At 38.5% G+C, this 20702-nt stretch overlaps 2 protein-coding genes across 3 annotated transcripts; one reads left to right on the top strand and one right to left on the bottom strand.

Annotated features, from left to right (window-relative positions):
- Positions 1 to 4724: 4724 nt before the first annotated feature.
- On the bottom strand, positions 4725 to 6570 carry LOC136251947 (TNF receptor-associated factor 3-like). Of its 2 annotated transcripts, XM_066044328.1 has the most exons (2): positions 6200 to 6569; positions 4725 to 5746 (listed from the first exon to the last, which is right to left on the bottom strand). In XM_066044328.1, exons 1-2 carry the CDS (start codon positions 6486 to 6488, stop codon positions 4746 to 4748), a joined length of 1290 nt encoding a protein of 429 aa, XP_065900400.1. In that variant the 5' UTR covers positions 6489 to 6569; the 3' UTR covers positions 4725 to 4745. The 2 variants fall into 2 exon arrangements, with proteins under 2 accessions (XP_065900400.1, XP_065900399.1); XM_066044327.1 differs by having other exon boundaries at positions 4725 to 6570.
- LOC136251973 (protein LTV1 homolog) lies at positions 6461 to 19426 on the top strand. Its single transcript, XM_066044329.1, has 10 exons — positions 6461 to 6611; positions 6676 to 6806; positions 10776 to 10902; positions 11042 to 11129; positions 11278 to 11407; positions 13766 to 13884; positions 15773 to 15947; positions 16744 to 16909; positions 18739 to 18909; positions 19304 to 19426. The coding sequence occupies exons 1-10, from the start codon at positions 6609 to 6611 to the stop codon at positions 19403 to 19405; spliced, it is 1212 nt and encodes a 403-aa protein (XP_065900401.1). The 5' UTR covers positions 6461 to 6608; the 3' UTR covers positions 19406 to 19426.
- Positions 19427 to 20702: the final 1276 nt, after the last annotated feature.

The following is a 20702-nucleotide window of genomic DNA, read 5'->3' as shown; positions in this document are numbered from 1 at the left end:
CTGTATAGAGATCAGCTACAAACAAGTCACCCTGTAGAGAGATCAGCCACAAACAATTCACCCTGTAGAGAGATCAGCTAGAAGAAGTTACCTTGTAGGGAATTTATGCAACTATAGAAAGAGATAATTCAGCTAGAAGACATCACCTTGTAGAGTTCAGCTACAAAGAAACCACAATGTAGAGAGTTCAGCTACAAAGAAACCACCATGTAGAGAATTCGTTTACAAACAAGTCACCCTATAGAAAGATCAGCTAGAAGAAGTTACCTCGTAGAGAGTTCAGTTACAAAGAAACCACCATGTAGAGAATTCATTTACAAACTAGTGACCCTGTAGAGACATCAGCTAGAAGAAGTTACCTTGTAAAGAGTTCAGCTACATAGAAACCATTCTGTAAAGAACTCAGCTGCAAACAAATCACCTGTACAGAATTCAGCTACAAACAAATCACCCTGTAGAGAGATCAGCTAGAAGAAGTTACCTTGTTGATATTTCAGCTACAAAGAAACCATCATGTAGAGAGTTCAGCTACAAACAAATCTCCCTGTAGAGAGATCAGCTAGAAGAAGTTACCTTGTAGAGAGTTCAGCTTCAAACAAATCACCCTGTAGAAAGATCAGCTACAAACAAATCTCCCTGTAGAGAGATTAGCTAGAAGAAGTTACCTTGTAGAGAGTTCAGCTACAAAGAAACCATCATGTAGAGAGCTCAGCTACAAACAAATCTCCCTGTAGGGAGATCAGCTAGAAGAAGTTACCTTGTAGAGAGTTCAGCTTCAAACAAATCATCCTGTAGAAAGATCAGCTAGAAGAGGTCACCTTGTAGAGAGTTCAGTTACAAAAAAAACCACCATGTAGAGAGCTCAGCTACAAACTAGTGACCTTGTAGAGACATCAGCTAGAAGAAGTTACCTTGTAGAGATTTCAGCTACAAAGAAACCATTCTTTAAAGAGCTCAGCTGCAAACAAATCACCTGTAAAGAATTCAGCTACAAATAAATCACCATGTAGAGAGATCAGCTAGAAGAAGTTACCTTGTAGAGAGTTCAGCTACAAAGAAACCACCATGTAGAGAATTCAGCTACAAACTAGTGACCCTGTAAAGACATCAGCTAGAAGAAGTTACCTTGAGAGAGTTCAGCTACAAAGAAACCATTATTTAAAGAGCTCAGCTGCAAACAAATCACCTATATAGAATTCAGCTACAAACAAATCACCATGTAGAGAGATCAGCTAGAAGAAGTTACCTTGTAGAGAGTTCAGCTACAAAGAAACCACCATGTAGAGAGTTCAGCTGCAAAGAAATCACCCTGTAGAAAATACAGCCACAAACAAATTGCCCTGTAGAAAGATCAGTTAGATGAAGTTACCTTTTAGAAAGTTCAGCTACAAAGAAACCACCCTGTAGAGAGATCAGCTAGAAGAAGTTACCTTGTAGATCGTTCAGCTACAAACAAATCACCCTGTAGAGAGATCAGCTAGAAGAAGTTACCTTGTAGAGAGTTCAGCTACAAAGAAACCACCATGTAGAGAGCTCAGCTGCAAAGAAATCACCCTGTATAAAATTCTGCCACAAACAAATTGCCCTGTAGAAAGATCAGTTAGAAGAAGTTACCTTTTAGAGAGATCAGCTACAAAGAAACCATTTTGTAAAGAGCTCAGCTGCAAACAAATCACCTGTACAGAATTCAGCTACAAACAAATCACCCTGTAGAGAGATCAGCTAGAAAAAATTACTTTGTAGAGAGTTCAGCTACAAAGAAACCACCATGTAGAGAGTTCAGCTGCAAAGAAATCACCCTGTAGAAAATACAGCCACAAACAAATTGCCCTGTAGAAAGATCAGTTAGATGAAGTTACCTTTTAGAGAGTTCAGCTACAAAGAAACCACCCTGTAGAGAGATCAGCTAGAAGAAGTTACCTTGTAGATCGTTCAGCTACAAACAAATCACCCTGTAGAGAGATCAGCTAGAAGAAGTTACCTTGTAGAGAGTTCAGCTACAAAGAAACCACCATGTAGTGAGTTCAGCTGCAAAGAAATCACCCTGTATAAAATTCTGCCACAAACAAATTGCCCTGTAGAAAGATCAGTTAGAAGAAGTTACCTTGTAGAGAGTTCAGCTACAAAGAAACCATTTTGTAAAGAGCTCAGCTGCAAACAAATCACCTGTACAGAATTCAGCTACAAACAAATCACCCTGTAGAGAGATCAGCTAGAAGAAGTTAACTTGTAGAGAGTTCAGCTACAAAGAAACCATCATTTAGAAAGTTCAGCTTCAAACAAATCACCTGTAGAGAGTTCAGCTACAAACAAATCTCCCTGTAGAGAGATCAGCTAGAAGAAGTTACCTTGTAGAGGGTGAAGCTACAAACAAATCACCCTATTGAAAAATCAGCTAGAAGAAGTCACCTTGTAGAAAGTTCAGTTACAAAGAAACCACCATGTAGAGAGTTCAGCTACAAACTAGCCACCTTGTAGAAACATCAGCTAGAAAAGTTACCTTGTAGAGAGTTCAGCTACAAAGAAACCATTCTGTAAAGAGCTCAGCTGCAAACAAATAACCTGTACAGAATTCAGCTACAAACAAATCACCCTGTAGAGAGATCAGCTAGAAAAAATTACCTTGTAGATAGTTCAGCTACAAACAAATCACCTTGTAGAAAGATCAGTTAGAAGAAGTTACCTTGTAGAGAGTTCAGCTACAAAGAAACTATTCTGTAAAGAGCTCAGCTGCAAACAAATCACCTGTACAGAATTCAGCTACAAACAAATCACCCTGTAGAGAGATCAGCTAGAAGAAATTACTTTGTAGAGAGTTCAGCTACAAAGAAACCACCATGTAGAGAGTTCAGCTGCAAAGAAATCACCCTGTATAAAATTCTGCCACAAACAAATTGCCCTGTAGAAAGATCAGTTAGAAGAAGTTACTTTGTAGAGAGTTCAGCTACAAAGAAACCATTTTGTAAAGAACTCAGCTGCAAACAAATCGCCTGTACAGAATTCAGCTACGAACAAATCACCCTGTAGAGAGATCAGCTAGAAGAAGTTACCTTGTAGATAGTTCAGCTACAAACAAATCTCCCTGTAGAGAGATCAGCTAGAAGAAATTACCTTGTAGAGAGTTCAGCTACAAAGAAACCATCATGTGGAGAGTTCAGCTGCAAAGAAATCACCACTGCCCAAATTTCAAGGCAATAGCTCTTTCCAATCTGAAGTTATCAATTGTCAAAGTTGGCAAATTGGATGTGTGTGGAAGGCCCCTTTTCGCAAATCTGGTCCCATATGTATTATATATATAATTTGTACATTTACTGATAAAATATTTAAAATACATCTACTTCATCTTTTCTGCTTCCTGTAGTAAAGAAAAAAAACATAGGTTAAAAAAGTCCCAAAGCTGGCCATAGGCCGGCTTTGGGGTATACAAATACAAAAAGAAATGAAATCTAATCCAAAACAGCCAAGCTGTAAAAAAAGTGTGCGGCCCTCAGAAAGGCTATGGTGAAAAAAGATGTGAAATCCAAGGTGGCGGCCAAGAAATGGCTGTGATGGTAGGTTAATGGTAAAAATTTTAATAACGACAATTCAGGTGAATTTTTGTGCCGCTTCACAAAATTTACCTGAATTGTCATTATTAAAATTTTTACCATTAACCTACCATCACAGCCATTTCTTGGCCGCCACCTTGGATTTCACATCTTTTTTCACCATAGCCTTTCTGAGGGCCGCACGCTTTTTTTACAGCTTGGCTGTTTTGGATTAGATATTATTGACTGAAACATTTTATTCAGTTTTCAATATACAAATATTTTAATAAGACGCAATTGTATGCATGCAAATTTAGTTCAACAGTTCCCAGGCAGTAGTATAATAAAGACTGATAAAGTTAAAGCAGTCCCAATATAGCCAGCTTTGTGGCTTACAATTAAAGGAAAAAACAGTGAAGCTGGTACATGTAAAAAAAAGAGTGTGCCACAAAGCCATGGTGAAAAAGTTGTAAAATCAAAAGTGGCGGCTAAGAAATGGCTATGATGGTAGGTTAATCTAATTCAAGTGAATTTTGTGCCAAATCCTATAAGCAACACAAATTCACCTGAATTGTTGCTAGTAAATTTTTTCCATTAACTGACTATCACAGATATTTCAGTCTTGGCCACCGCTTTGATATCACAACTTTTTTCATCCTGGAATTTTTGGGGGCCGCACCCTATTTTTACAGCTTGGCTGTTTTTGGTTAGATAATAATATTATGTAAATAAATTGGAAGAGTTAAGACCAACTTAAGGGAGCTTAGACTCATGGTTGCAGCGTCATGTATTCTAATAAAATACTCACATGATCTGAGGGTGTATAAGTGTATCACAATTAGAATTCATGAGAAGTCTAAATGTATGGAGTATATTGCAAACAGCTAAAGTACACACTCCAAAGGAAATACTCAACAGTACTAGTATTATGAGTTAGACCAGAAACTCGATTCCCTACCATTATAATGGGTGAGCAACACTAGTACTTCCAGTGAATTATTACATCACCACTGAACTACATATATCTCAAACTCGAGCTCCAGCTGCAGATTATATTCAGCAGTTATGTATACCGTACATAAATGCATGTTAATAGTTGTAGACCAGAGAGTTGTTCTTGCCAGCATGGTTATATACAAGTAGTTAGAATCTATCCAACGTAATACAACAGCAATAGCATAATAGGTCTAGCAGATGCACAGGAGTATACACATCATATTAACACACACAATCACAATCAACTCTAAAGTACACACTATCATGAATGAAATAGTCATTAGTCAACAGTGACTTGTCAAACTCAGTCAACCAGTTATTCTGGTAAGATATGTTCCCTCTCATGTAATAATATTTCTTAGCCTGCACATTTTTGACATCACTCAGTTGGTTTAGTAGTTCTATTGTAAACGTTCCTCTTAATGCGAGGTGACCTGATTGTTCCGGTTCAATATCATCATCATATGGACCCTTCATGAGGTACAAAGACACAGAAAGCTTATCTCTACTACAAACGATCTTCAGACACATTTTATATCCTCTCTTGAAAGCAAAGAAGGGTTCACTGTACCATGTTTCTTTGTTATTTATCTTCTCAGAGACATTATTCATCTTCACGATAACTGGTGCTATCTGATTATCATGTGATGATAACTGGTGAAGTGTTTGGGACCATGACACGTTTGATCCTGTCATATTATGATACGCCTCGTCAGAAGATGGCTCCCTATGTAATAATTGTGATTGGTCAGAATTTACTTCAACCATCTCTGATAGGTGTTCAGTAATATCAATATCTCTGGTAATGTTAAGTGTTTCAATAAAGTCTAATCTGTCAAGCACTTCTTCAATTTGATGTTGCATTTCCTCAACGTCTTGTTGACATTGTTCATTTAGTAAGGGAACACTAGACATTACTTTACTCTCTATCAGTCTTATCTGGTTGAGAATTTCATCTGATAACCTTCGCAGTCTTGTAGCCTGTGACAATTCTTTATCCTTCACCTTATCTTTCAGTAACTCAAGTTGATGTCTTATCTCCTTAATGTTGTATTTGGGTAACTCACACACTGACGATACATCTACCTCTACTTTAGCTTGTAACGATTTGATCAACTCGTCCATTTTGACATTTACTTGTCTTGATATGTTGACATCTAGTGTCTGCTGAATGGAGTTGATCTGATCTCGTGTTGTCGCTGCATCCTCTTGATATCTATGATCTAATGAGGTAAAGTTGGTGTGGAAATTATTTTCTACTGATGACATAACTTGTACCATATTATTATTGTTAATACTAATCATAACAGTAATCACTACTACACCTAATAATACCATCATTGTTATTATAACAGTTAATACTATCAGATGACATCTGGTCACTGAGGCTGGTGGAGTACTAGCTGGTAGTAGCCTGTTAATAGCTTGCTGTAGATGAGTACCAATATTGTCATTATTGTGTGTACTGAGGTCACCACGAGCAACGTCTACTCCACATTGAGGACATTGTACCATGACACGAGGACACACCTTCTTGTGATCAGCCATGTCACCACGCCATATCCCATCTTGACCACATGCTGAACAAGAAGTATAACATTGTCTGATGTTGCTAGTATCACATGATGACAAGTGGGCCTCTACCTGCCTCAAAGGGCCAGTCCACGGACACCCACCTGAATTATTAGAACAATATACCCTCAGGTCCTTTATGGTTCGGTCTGCTTCATGATGGGCTACAGTTTTTACCCGCCTACGCCTACACGTTGGACACGCATGACTCGAGTTAGTCCTTTTCCATTCCTCTAGACAACTCTTGCAGCAAGAGTGACCGCAACATTGGGTGAGCTGAGGGTCACGACACATGAAGTGACATATCACACACTGCAACCTGTCCTCTGGAGGATCCACGAACTGGTACGTGTAACCACCTATATCATTCGCCTGGGAACTAGCACTCGGCATTCTGTTGCGTCGATTATTTGCTGACTCAGAAGCTCAGGGGAATTCCCGACCAAACGTCGCAGAAACAACACTCCACACGTGATTACGCTAATGGTGAGCGTTAAATAGAATTTATCAAACATGGTGAGTGTGAAAACATAGAGAATAGACAACATTACAAGTTAATCCGTCGTGTTTTATTACACAGGGTAAAAAAAAGAAGAAGCCATTTATTGACAAGAAGAATGCTCACTCTTACAAACTAGTCCACCGTAGTCAACGTGATCCATTAGTGGTTGATGAGGAGGCGCCACAGTTCTTGTTGAAACCCCTTGACGAGTAAGTGTGTAGTGTACTGAAAGTTTTGTGTTTATGATATCATTCAGTGTACGTACAGTCTCACGTGACCAGACTGGCCTGTAAGAGTATGGACCGGATAGTTATAAAAATTGGAATTGAAATGGGAAACGAAACAAAATCAGCCTAGTGGAGGACAATCACTAAACACAGTTCCACTACAATATATGCACGCACTTCCTGTTTATGCATCAAGCAAGACTCCAGGTGGCAGATTTCTCTGCACGGTGCTTATCGATTAGAGTTATTAAACCTTGTATTAAATGCCTGCTCCTATCCGAGGGTCTGGGGACTCTACAATATGAGGGGTAGGTAACGAGCCAAAATTGACTAAGAAATTTCAAAGATGACTGCCCATATTTCATCTTTCAGACAAATTTCAGTTTAAATATCTCTGTAACATCCAGTAATTTAAAATTAGTAAATACATAAATTTCAGACTCCGTAAATTTTCGTTACATATTTTCGATCATCAAATTTCATCTTTCAAACTGCACAAATTTAAGGCAATATTTCATCTTTCAGAAATAATTTCAGAGGTGATCTACGAAATTTCAGGTCGTTACCTACCCCTCGCTACAATAGAAAAGTTCTGAGCTTGGGTAGGCATGGTAGGTGAGTGTTGATTTTCCCTTGACCACTTTCATAAGAGGTGTGCCATAATAGCCACAGATGGCTTCATCCCACTGCAGCCAATCATTAGCTACCGTAAACAGTTTTTAATGATCAAGTAGTTATTGTTATTCACTCCTCTTATGAAAGTGGTCAAGGGACAATCAACGCTCACCTACCCAAACTCAGAATTTTTCTATTGTAGAGTCCCCAGACCCTTCAGATAGGAGCAGCCGTTTGATATCTCTAATCGATAAGTGCCGTGCAGAGAAATCTGCCACCTGTAGTCTTGCTTGATGCATAATATACAGGTATCAAATAAAGTGCGTGCATATATTATAGTGTAACTGTGCATAATATAGTGATTGTCCTCCACTAGACTGTAGGCTGATTTCGTTTTGTTTCGTTTCCCGTTTCAATTCCGGTTTTTATAACTATCCGTATGGACCTTATCCGCAATGACGTCAAAGCATAAAATGGTGGCCAATGGTGTGGGAACTTTTGTACAGGGGTTATTGGGAGAGATGGCGGTACGCTATATTAACGTTTACATACTGCAGCAAGGGGAAAGGTGAGGCACACATACTTAATTACAAGACAAATGCATGTGGTTTGCATCAATAGCAAACTTAAATCTGGTTTTGTCTGGTGGGACTATTTCACATCACCACATCACACTAACTAACCTTTTACCTTTATTACACAATAGTTCCATGTCGTGAAATCCACAAACAAAGCTCATTTTAGTGACTAAGTACGAAGTGCCCACACTAAGCACGGCCATTTTGTCAATTATTATGTCATTGTGGATAAGGTCCATTGGGGGACTTGATGACGTCACGAGCACAAAACGGCTGTGTTTTTTGTGGGACTAATGTAGAGGTGCCTATATGGAGAAACTCTTGATCAATCATAGGGAAGGAGATGTTGATTCTTAAACAAATTGTTGTATGTGGATATGCAATACTTTATACCCATACCTGTTGATTACTGGTCGATATCTTGTTTCATGACTGAAATATTATTGATCAAAACACATAGCTAGCACCTGTACATTAGTCCCCTAAATATCAATATCACAGCACAAGGTTAAGTGGTCTGGCCACACAATATTATTGTGTAGACTATATTATTGCCATTAGAGGAGTGTTTAGTATCTCATGGTTCTGTGCTTCAATAGATTGTGACCTATCCCCAGACTGCTGTTGATGTGGATGTTATCCTAAAATCCAGGGGGACAAGAGAGGGGTCAAGGATATTTTTGAAAAACATACATTGGAGTGCCAAACAACAATAACACACACACTGATGAATAAACATATGACTGTCTCATCATAAACCTGCCTTCCAAATTTCTTTTCATCTACTCTGTAGCGTCCAAGGAAGTTTCAGCGTAGTAGCTAGTGCTAGACAGTAGTAGGAAGACAATTGATTTGTACAGTGACTATACTGAAACTACAGGCACTTACATTCACAGCCATAACCTCCATTAATCTACAGAGTTGGGATTTGGCTTAAAATGTTCACCATGGTCTGGCAAATCTAGGATCAGCATTTTTGTAGGAGAAGGAATAGGAGGGACGGGATAAGCAAAAAGAGTACTCTTTGTGTGCTTGTGAAGATGATGAATGGTCAACAAATCCATAAACAACAAAAGTTAGTTGTGAATAAAATTTGATGAATTTGGTAAATTGAGGAAATTCACCACACTACCTTGCAAACTTGATATATGTGTGGTCCCAACTTTTATCAGCCAACATGCAACTCAAGTCACTCTCAACTATCATCGTTTACAGCAATCAAAGTTGAGATACTCCAATAAAGTAGTCACTTCTCTACTAACATTCACTTGTATGTTTTTCATTCAAGCTCTAATTATGAGAAAGAATACACCCTGTAGCTTGTGTTCCATAGAATTCCCTCCTAGTGGAATACGCACTGCTTTATTTCTTGCTCGTCCTCTCAGTTATCCTCCCCCTAACAATGTCTCCCAGATCCACCTATGAGGTGCTCTGATTTTGTAGCTATACCGTGCATGTGGTCTTTTCACGATTGGTACTGTAGTTTGAGGTGTCAGCATAATATTGGATGCTGTTCTTACTGAAGTATTTATATCATTGCTTATATCTCCAAAAATCTCCAGAAATGAACATAACAATATTCTATTGCTGATGACCCCTTGTTATACTGGCAAACAAGAGAGTTCAACATGTGATGTCTTCAGTGTAACAACAAAACATTGTGAAGTGTAGTTGTATGACAGTTAAGTCACAGGATCGGTGGTTCATGTAGACTGATCATATCTGTGACCTTGTCTTCTAAAGTGTACATTGTTATTAAACTATCTTATATGTGACTGTCTCAGTGAAAACCCATCTAGTTCGCACAAGCATGCTTTTGAGAAAAACGATTTTAAAAAAGAAATGGTGAAATTATGTATGTTACAAAGAAAATTTTATGCAAGGTTTAATCGAGCCATTACTCAGGAAAGGAAGTCTTAATTCGATTAAACCTATACACCGTCTTATTCGCCTACTCACGGGGAGTTTGAAAATTATTGTTTCATTTCTGTAGCCACGATGGTTTGCGTGTTACATGCGTTTGTTTACGATGCGGTAGACGTAATCAAAATCGTTGCTGTTTCTTCAACAAAACTACCTTCATACGCCTATGCGCAAATTACTGCAGGGCTAAAACTATACCTTGGTTGATCTGCCAATCCATGGTCAACATTGTAAGCCAAATTCCAACATTGTAGACTAATCCAAACGGAAGTTATTGCTGCGAATGTGACTGCCTGTAGTATATTTTTAGTATAGTCACTGTACACATCGATTTCCTTGTGCTTCTTACTGTCTACGCTGTAATTCCAAAACTACTCACCATAATCAACTGAAACTTTGGTGAACCATTCCTTGGACAATGCAGATAATGCTGAGAAATAAAAAAAATCCAACGTTATGCAAACTAGACGGGTTTTCGCTGAGATGGCCACATATAGTAATATCCAGCAGTCTATAACTCGTACCTGAACCTCCACCTTCCTAAATATGTGCCTAATTTTATATGCTGTCACTTGTATATTATCACATGCTACTTCGCACACCTTCTTTATATTGGCAATGACACACCGTGACATACTATTCCCCACCCCCTGTAGACACATTGTGACATGTCATTCCCCACCCCAGTGATGACACATTATGACATACCACCTGAAGACACATTATGACGTACCGTTCCCCACCCCACAATAGTGTTGATGACACATGTTGTGACGTACCATTCCCCATGCCCATACAGACACATTGTGACATACTATTCCCCACCCCCCTATAGTGGTGATGACACGCAACAGCAACAACAGTACTCGTATGGTATCTACTACAATGATGATTATGATTACCTACAGCACTTGAGGAGTGTGGACTATACCTCTAATGAATTGGAGCTTGTACCTGATCATGTGAGCTATGTGTAGGGGATCATGTGAGCTAAGAGATTAAAATTTTGGAGATTTCACTTTGTTTTGTATCACCAGTGTTTCTATGTAATTGTACTCGTCATTGTGACTGGTCATGTTGTGTGTGGTATTGTTACTATAGCAACAGTTGCCACGACTACCACCAGAAGTGTTCCCATCAGAACATGAAGAAGATGTTGGAATGTTAAACAAGGCTGTACCAATAGTGGGTGAGTGTGTATGTAGTGTGTTTAGCTAGAGAATATAGTATGACATTACAAGACTGAATTCAGCAGAAAACAAGATGTCTTGTATTTATTATTTTGTATCATGATAGTTCACATGATTTTAGTGTAATCTCCATACTCCATTCCACAGGTCCACGTCCAGACTGGGATCCAGACATCGTAGCTACACTTGACGACGATTATGAACATTGTGATTCGCTAGAAGATGACTTTATGGGCATGGCTAATGCTGTTGACCCTAACAACAGTAACCAAGATAAGTGAGTGATATCAGTAAAGGTCACCACACGTGACCTCTTTTGTATGTAGTGTGCAGTGTAGTGTATGTGTGTAGTGTAGTGTGTGTGTGTGTGTGTGCGTGCGTGCGTGCGTGCGTGCGTGTGTGGTGTAGTGTGTGTGTGTAGTGTGTTATGTATGTGTGTGTGTGTGTAGTGTGTTATGTGTGTAGTGTAGTGTATGTGTGTAGTGTAGTGTGTGTGTAGTGTGGTGTAGTGTAGTGTGTTATGTGTGTAGTGTGTAGTGTAGTGTGGTGTGTAGTTTAGTGTGGTGTAGTGTAGTGTGTGTGTGTGTGTGTGTGTGTGTGTGTGTGTGTGTGTGTGTGTGTGTGTGTGTGTGTGTGTAGTGTGTTATGTGTGTAGTGTAGTGGAGTTTAGTGTAGTTTGTAGTGTAGTTTAGTGTAGTGTGTAGTGTAGTGTAGTGTATAGTTTAGTGTAGTGTGTAGTTTAGTGTAGTGTAGTGGTGTATGTGTGTGTTATGTGTGTAGTATGTGTGTGTAGTGTGTTATGTGTGTAGTGTATGTGTGTGTGTAGTGTAGTGTGTGTGTGTGTGTGTGTGTGTGTGTGTGTGTGTGTGTGTGTGTGTGTGTGTGTGTGTGTGTGTGTGTGTGTGTAGTGTGTTATGTTTGTAGTGTGTTATGTGTGTAGTGTAGTGTAGTGTAGTGTGTAGTTTAGTGTGATGTAGTGTAGTGTGTGTAGTGTAGTGTGTGTGTAGTGTGTTATGTGTGTAGTGTAGTGTAGTGTAGTGTGTGTGTACCATGTACCATGTACCATGTAGGTAATCTATGGACCATGTTGAGTACTCATCATAATTGTCTGATTATATGAGATGGGAGACAATTAACTATTATAAATAAGTGTTGTGTTATGTGTGTAGTGTAGTGTAGTGTGTGTGTGTAGTGTGTTATGTGTGTAGTGTGTAGTGTAGTGTAGTGTAGTGTAGTGTGTGTGTGTAGTGTGTTATGTGTGTAGTGTAGTGTAGTGTAGTAGTGTAGTGTAGTGTAGTGTAGTGTAGTGTAGTGTAGTGTGTGTACCATGTACCATGTACCATGTACGTAGTCTATGGACCATGTTGAGTACTCATCATAATTGTCTGATTATATGAGATGGGAGACAATTAACTATTATAAATAAGATAACAAATTTGTTATTGAGATAATAGTAAATCTTTGTAATCTATTGTAAATCAACCATAGCCAGATGGAAAACTTGTGGAAAGGTGTCAAACTAGTTGGAGGAAGTGATAATATTTCTGACTTCATAATTATTGTGTATTGTGTTAACAATAATTATGTAAAAATAAGTTGCAAAAAAAGAAACAGTCCTTTGATGTCCCATCATTATCAAGATAATATCAATTGTTGAGATAAAATAGTTTTCAGTTAATATCAAGGTATAGGTTTTACTATTATCACACAGCCCTAGATTGTCATTTGTGATTAAGTAACCAATATTAGTTACATTCATAAGAAGTATGGATAATGTTACACCCAGTATAACCATGTGTTGTGTTGGGGTGGCTGAAAGAAGGCTTGTGAGGGTTCTGGAACACACGACATGGATACACCACCAATTCACACATCAGATAGAATATACTGTGAATATTTGAGGAACATACCATATGTACTGAAATAAAACTCAAATCAGTAAACAGTAAAACTTATACACCACCAGATTACCCTGTTCATGGGAAGTAAGAAAATCTTTGTTTGTGTTCATACAAATATGGTATGAGAGTTATGATTGCTTATTTACGATGTGGTAAAAGTGAAGTTTACCATTGTCATTTCATTGTTGGAATGGCCTTCTTCTTTGTCCACATGGAGACATACAGGGAAAAGACTATACTTTGATTGATGTGCCAGTTCATGGTGAACAGAATGAACCAAACCCCATCTTTGTATCTTGTTTCAGTCGTGTGTTATGACCAAGTAAATGAGCACCTGTATTTTATTTGTCATATTGTTGCTGTACAAATTGCCTGTTCCAACTGTCTAGCGCTGTAACTCCATCACAAAACACTTTTACTGTCCACTCCTTTGCTACTATGGATAACAGAAGTTGAGGAATGTGTGAAAATGGCTAGCCAGGTTTTGCTCAGCAGGTCACAATTATTAATCCACAAAAATTACGTACCTCTAAAATTTGTACGTATATGGCACTTGGTATTGATACTGTAGTGGAACTATGTTATCAACAAATTCCCATGACTCTGATAGAAGATTGTTAGCCATTTTACATTCTTTGGGTTAAAATTATTTCATGATACGATTGTGTGTAGGATAAGTGTATGTGACTGTACCCATTATCTGATAGTCAAGGTGGTGTATTTGTTGTTGCTAGGTTACCAGATGATGATGACGATGACAACATCACACTGGGATCAGGTGATCCCCACTGGGAGACCAAATCACGTTTTACTGAATATTCTATTACATCATCAGTGATGCCGAGAAGTGAAGGTGTGTCCGTCCATCTGTGTGTTATTTGTCTTGTTATTTTGTTATGTACATTATGTGTTATGTTGTCTGTGAACTGTGTTAGTGATATTATACAGTTTTGTTTCATTTACTCTAATAAACCACTATTTGTGACCCAGTCTGGGAAAACCGGGCTTATCGCCTATTTTAAGGTATCGAGAAATGCCGGTTTTAAGTATTTAGTGTGTTGTAGCTCGACAATGGTTGAAGCTATGTGTACCAAATTTTCACTTTTTTATACCAATTCCTTACCTTCCAGAGCATTCACTGTACAAGTAGTTAGTAGCTAACTTTCCTGCCATTTTAGATAATTTTTGAACCGAGGTTGGCTGTATCAGGCAAGCTCCAAATGGGATGGGAGGCGGGGGCCTGCAAGGAGGGCCAGAGACCGTTCAAAAATTGAAGAGGAATGCGTAGGGATGAATTAGGCCAAGTTATGGGCCATTCAGGTCTCAAAACTGGCTTTAATGAAAGGAAAGTCACAGCACAGGTCTTTAGTCAACACCACGGAGCTGTACAGCCACGTATAGCCATCCCCAGGCTAACCATAGCTCCATTAAGGCCCCACACCACACGTACCTATCACCACTGGGCTTGGGAAAAACAGCCAGTAAAAGCAGACCACTCAAGTCTAGCTGATTCTGATTGTGAAGTTTGATAGTTTATTCATGTAGCTTTGTTCTGTGAAAAAACGAATCTGCTGACATGGGCGATAAGACCAGTTTTCCCAGATCCAGTTGTGCAGCTAGCTAGTACAATGAAGGGTGAGGTCATCTTGTTTATTGTTAAGTAAACAGCTAGATTGTTAAGAGGTGTGGTCTCCGTACTCTATCACTATTAGTCCACCTAGATCTTTAATTGATGGGCATGGTTACGAGCCTATCGCGAACGGGATCCCAATCGTGAAGTTCCAGATTAGTAACTAAATTATCTAGCTAGTGTATATACCTCTTATAGTAGTGCTGGGACTGAAGCGCTTCTGAAATCCAGCTCTGAAATAATTCTGTGGCATCTAAATGTGCTGCTGAAAGAAAGTGGGGAAAATTAATGCCTCCATGTGGTTTCGTTGGATGAAGAAGAAGACAAGCAGCCTGATTGAAGATAAAAGAAAAGACGAGGCACAGAAGGCCTACACTCGTCAAAACCCCAAAAGGCACATGCCACTGGTGAGTTTGTTATTGTGGCGTAAAATGGTGGCTGTACGCTTCTCCATTGGCCTCTAGCACCTTGCGACTGTGGTCAGTGAGGTAGTGAAAAATTCTATATCTTGCCACCTGTAAGTGCTTTGTTATATTCAATGTATTACATTCCGTAAAGGTGATTTTCTTCTCGTAAGATGTCTCCGTACCTAATAAATAAATCCTTTTAAACAATTCCTATCTTTAATTCCCACACAGTCTTATTGTAGATCACAGGAAGGTGTGGGGTAGATTAATAACACACTTGTTTTATCCCAAATAGGAGGAGTTGACTGTTATTCAGAGTATTTCTATTGCAGGTGTATAAGTAGGGATCGCCTATAAAATTTCAACCAAAATTCCGCCCTTGAAAATTGTCCAGGTGAAAGTGTTGTAGACATCAAACAGTGATAGACTACATAGTTTTGATCCAGCCAGCCATCTTCGTTTTCAGAGCCCGTGTAATTTTTGAACGTTGGACCACTTTCACCATAGTTGGCAAGTGACAATAGTAACTTTATGGGATTCAATCCCAGCAGAGGTTCTGTAATAAGGTGACTGTAGGGGATGGAGAATTGTTTTAAAAGGAATTCAGAGAACTATTATGATGTAATGATGTGGTGCATGGTAACTGTATACTGTATGTATAAACGAGGTTTAACAAATGTAAAAATAATATGACCTGATTACAGGTTTGGAGTTGTTGGATGAGAAGTTCGAACAGTTTTATGTTCAATATGATGATGAGTGGGGATCATGTGATGATGATGATGATGTAACTGTTGGTATGGCAACGGAGAAGGATAAACAAATACTTGACAAAGTTGTGGAAGATTTTGAGAAGAACTTCAAAGAAAATTTTAAAATGTTCGTCTGTGTGTAACCTTGTGTATTATACACCTGTATCTATAAACAATGGAGCTAAACAACAAATTCAAACATGGCTGCAGTGTACTATAAAAATATCTTTTAAAATTCCATATTAGGACATTATACAGGAATGCAAGCTCAAGTACATCACATTACTGGCATGACAACATATAGGTGAACTACCCTTGGAAGTGTCCTTTTACTGGTAGAGGGACTTGACTTGGTCCATACAATCTTTAGCAGGGAGGTGTTAATTCAGCATTTAGCATGAAAACAAAAGTTAAATAGCATGGTAGGATGGGTATGACAGGACAGCCTTTCTACAGTCGCTAGCGACACAAAATTATTCTAGTGGACTATTTCAAGTTGTTCCTTTGACTTGATGGCTTTCTATCACTACACCAAATGGTGGAGTAGTGGTCCATTCTGTGTATCCCTGTTGTGTATAAGAATGATGTAATTAATGATATATGTCACTAACACAATATGCCATGTTGTCTGTATGTAAGTAGTGTACACAGTTGCATGCTCCCTTGTCCATAGGATGTGATGTGCTGCTGTGATTGGTACGTGTACAACATTTTATTGTTAACAGTTACCCAACAAGAGACATTGTTAATTATCCGATATGTGTATGGTTGATACCAATAGCTACTGTTTATGTTTTCTAAAAGTTTCATGTGTTGTTGTGTGCCTTCATTTTGGTCTTGATTGTGTCATTGATCTATTTAATGATACCAGAGTATTTATCTGAATTACCTTTACCAACTAATCTGTGCATCACTTTCTGTAGTCCTGATTCTGGATCACATGATCTCCAGGATGGATCACATGATGCCAGTAGTGAGGAAGAGACAGTAGAAGTAACCAGTGGTCGTCATGACAACCAGTGGGATTGTGAGAGTGTTTTATCAACATATTCCAACTTGTATAATCATCCTGTAACCATTAGTGACCCGGTAGGTGTGTGTGTGTGTGCGTGCATGTGTGTGCGTGCGTGTGTGTGTGTGCGTGCGTGTGTGTGTGTGTGGAGTGGTGTGTATTAATTAGAACATACTTTTGTTGGACAAGAGAGAGTGTACTTTGTGGGTGTTGGTATAGCCGTCAACTTGTAGTAGTGAAGACTCTTAACTGTTTGGTTAACATCAGACAGACACCTAACATGTTTGGTTAACATCAGACAGACTCCTAGCATGCAAGACATGCTAAAGTTACAGAGGAGTTTGCTGTAGAGTTACTGTAGGATGAGACTCCCTGAGATATTGTTAATGTGACCTGACACCTAAAAATTGAGGGACATTTCAGTGGTCCTTTTGTTGAATGGCTGTAATTAAATTTGAATCCTTGTAAATTTTATCACATTAATTCTCCAGTGATACTTACAAATTCTCCTTCTTCCCCAGAACAATACCAAACTATTGATCCCTTACCATACAAATTTTAACATCTCCTTTGTGCAGACTAACAGCTTCAATTGTAACAAGTTTTATTAGATTCTTATCATTTTCACCATTATATGATAGTCAGGTTACATCAGATCAAAATGGTCTTTGTCACATGTTACTGATGCTAGTGGCTTTGGTTCTTAAAAACGAAACTTATTTTATGCGTTTTGACATCATACAACATTTGGCCTCCTGTTAACCCATGTACTAATAGATCTACAATATCATAGAACTTTTACTAACCTTCTTTGTTTCGTCTCTCCTTTATGACAAGTATAGTATCATGATAATTATCATCTTTAGAAGTGGCCGAAAGTTCTTCCCAGTGCAGCTTCGCCTTATGTAATAGTTATACCATGGCTGCGGGCGTATATGTCAGCAAAATCCCAAGCAGCCATGGTATAAGTGATATATATCACTTGGGACACACTCACCTAATAGGTGAAAAAACTAACGAGAACTCATCCCATTTGTTTTATACAGTAGCATCTGAAGATCGATTGTGGTTTTAATAGCGTGGGCTAATAGCCATCAAAACATTGTCCATATGTTAAAATGTCATTAATACGTTACTATGCTTCAACACGCAATGTTAGAAAACTTGTGATTGTGGGATGGAGTTTATATTGTTATCATTTTAGTACTAAGTTAAGCCAACTAACTTCGCTATTGGGACAGTAAGTTATTATATTAAGTTAAGTACTTAGGACTGCAAGTTACTAACCTATTTCAACGTAGCAGTAGTAGCTTTGCTGTTCTGTGGTCTGTTCAAAGGCTGATACGCGGTGGGTAGAAATACACATCCACGATCGCCCAAACAATTATTTTGTGCCTTCATTATCCTTTACTAACAACCAACTAGTCTATCTTAGCAAATGTACTAAGCTTAGCAACCACTACAAAAATGAGTCCCACAATACAAAGCTCTATGTCGCTCAATATAACGAGTCAAAGCGCATCGATTCTTTGAACTGGCTGGGTATCAAAGTCATTGGCAAATCACTTTCCCATGATATTGCCCAGGCAATATGCGAGTTAAACACCGAGCGGCACCTTTGAACGCCCATGCTAAAGTGGTATATATCACGCTGGATCACACTACGATGTTCGGATATAGCTTTAAAAGTGGCTGTTAACCACAGAGTATCATGATACAAACCATTTATTCATAGGATATTCTGTTTACAAGATATATGCCTTTGAACGCATGTTGTAAGAGCCACTATAGGGCAATTACATTTAACGAAACACATTTTTATTAACTTCGGGCCAAACAGGCCATACACCAGTACATGTTAGGAGGTGGTTTTGATGATGTAGTTGCAATACTGTGTATATTTTAGAAGCCAATCAAGGTCAACAAGAAGGGTATTCCCCTGGAGGTGTTAAGGGATGAGAAACCTCACAAAGATGAGACAGATGCTGTCATGACAACAGTGACACCAACCAGACATAAAGGAGAGACCAAGGAGGAGAAACAAGCTCGTAAACAACTCGTGAAGCAACACAATAAGGTGAGACCTGATGTGTGTAGGAGACCATCCCTTACTAGTGAGGTGTTGTTATTAGTGAGGTGTCCTGATTTCAGGGGTCTAAATGTGTGTACACTAATACAAATGGGACCATGGACAAGTGTCCTGATTATCAAGGGTGTCCTTATTAGTGAGGTGTCCTGATTTCAGGGGTCTAAATGTGTGTACACTAATACAAATGGGACTATGGACAAATGTCCTGATTATCAAGATGTCCTTATTAGTGAGGTGTCCTGATTATCAAGGTGTCCTTATTAGTGAGGTTTCAGGATTCAGAATGTGTGTACATGTTTAGCATATATGAACTTTAATTTTTGTATGTCATGTGGCTAATGCTCTGTAAAGTAATTTCATGAAATACCTTCTATATTTCCAGCAACGCAGAATTACAAAGAAGACTACCCAACAAGTATACAAGGATGAAGAGTTACTACAGAAGAGAACAAACTCAAAATCACAATCAATTATTGTGTTATGATAAATGTCTACAATGTTTCTACACAGGGGCAGTGGAGAAGGGGGGGGCAAGGGGGGCTGCAGACCCTGTGGAAAAAAATATGGGGGCTTAGCCCCCCTAAAATTATCTGTAGTTGTGATGGAGAGCCTAGCTTATAGTATCATTCGAGATACTCTAATAGAGCAGTCACAGTATTCTTTGAGGAGCAGTGTAGCAAGCTACGTATGTAGTTATATAAAATAGTCTATTTGGTTCAGGGCAACTATTCCCAGCAGGTAATGACCTTTTTTTGGTCTTCGACTTACAAGTAGGCCATGGCATCACCAAGCTAGATCCCCCACCCCCCTAAATACAGATACATACATGTGATCACTTCTCTTAGCTATGTAGTTATTAACCTCAGAACTGCTTTCAAAGGGCCACACCTATGTAAGCAAATAGTTTCAGTAGTGCAAGTTTTCACAAGTGTTGTTTTCCTTCATGTCCCATTTCATTCTGCTTGTAGTGCTAAATTGTCGATTTGTGGTAGCAAACATGTTATCTATGATGTAAGAATGGAAATTGTCTATTGGAAGTTAGAACAGTCAACATAATCAGATCTGAAGTGGTGTATGTGACTAAGCATCCAGAGACCTTGAAAAGAAAGACAATCACTCACTCAGCTGTGAAAATCCCGAAATTTGTTTATCCACACAAACTGTCACAGCATAATTTATACACGAATACTGACTGTATTTATTCCATCTATGTTTAGGTGTTGGAACCAGTGTTGGGGTAACGCGTTATGTAATAATTATAACTTTTGTGGTAACGAAGTAATGTAACAAAATGTGCTGTAATATAACTCAAGTTACTTTTACTTGTAAATGTAACGCGTTACCTAAGTAATGAAGTTCCTGTAATGAGTCTAATATTACATTATATTATTATTTTAAGTAACGAAATCAACTGAGTAATGCCTAGCCACAACGAAGCCTACTGAATGAAGCTTATTCACCAGTTTCTTGCTTATAACCAAGATTTGCACATTGTCCAGCAACGTAATCATGTCACGTGATAAAGTGGTAGTTTCACACGTCACAACTTGTAATATTATTATAGTTACTTTATTATACGGGTAATATGTAACTGTAACTAAATAGTTCAGTTGTAAATAATATGTAACGAGTTACAGATATACATATTTAGGAAAAGGTGCTATAGTACCCTTTCTAAGTTTGTATATCTTTTGGTATAGTACAGTTGAATCTTCAGCACAAAGTGATTTAGCTACCAGTTTGTTTCCAACTGACTGAATTATGGCATCAAGACAACGATA

Source organism: Dysidea avara, chromosome 1 (genome assembly GCF_963678975.1).
Source record: "Dysidea avara chromosome 1, odDysAvar1.4, whole genome shotgun sequence".
Taxonomy (NCBI): Eukaryota; Metazoa; Porifera; class Demospongiae; order Dictyoceratida; family Dysideidae; genus Dysidea; species Dysidea avara.
This window is presented reverse-complemented; position numbering and strand designations above follow the sequence as displayed.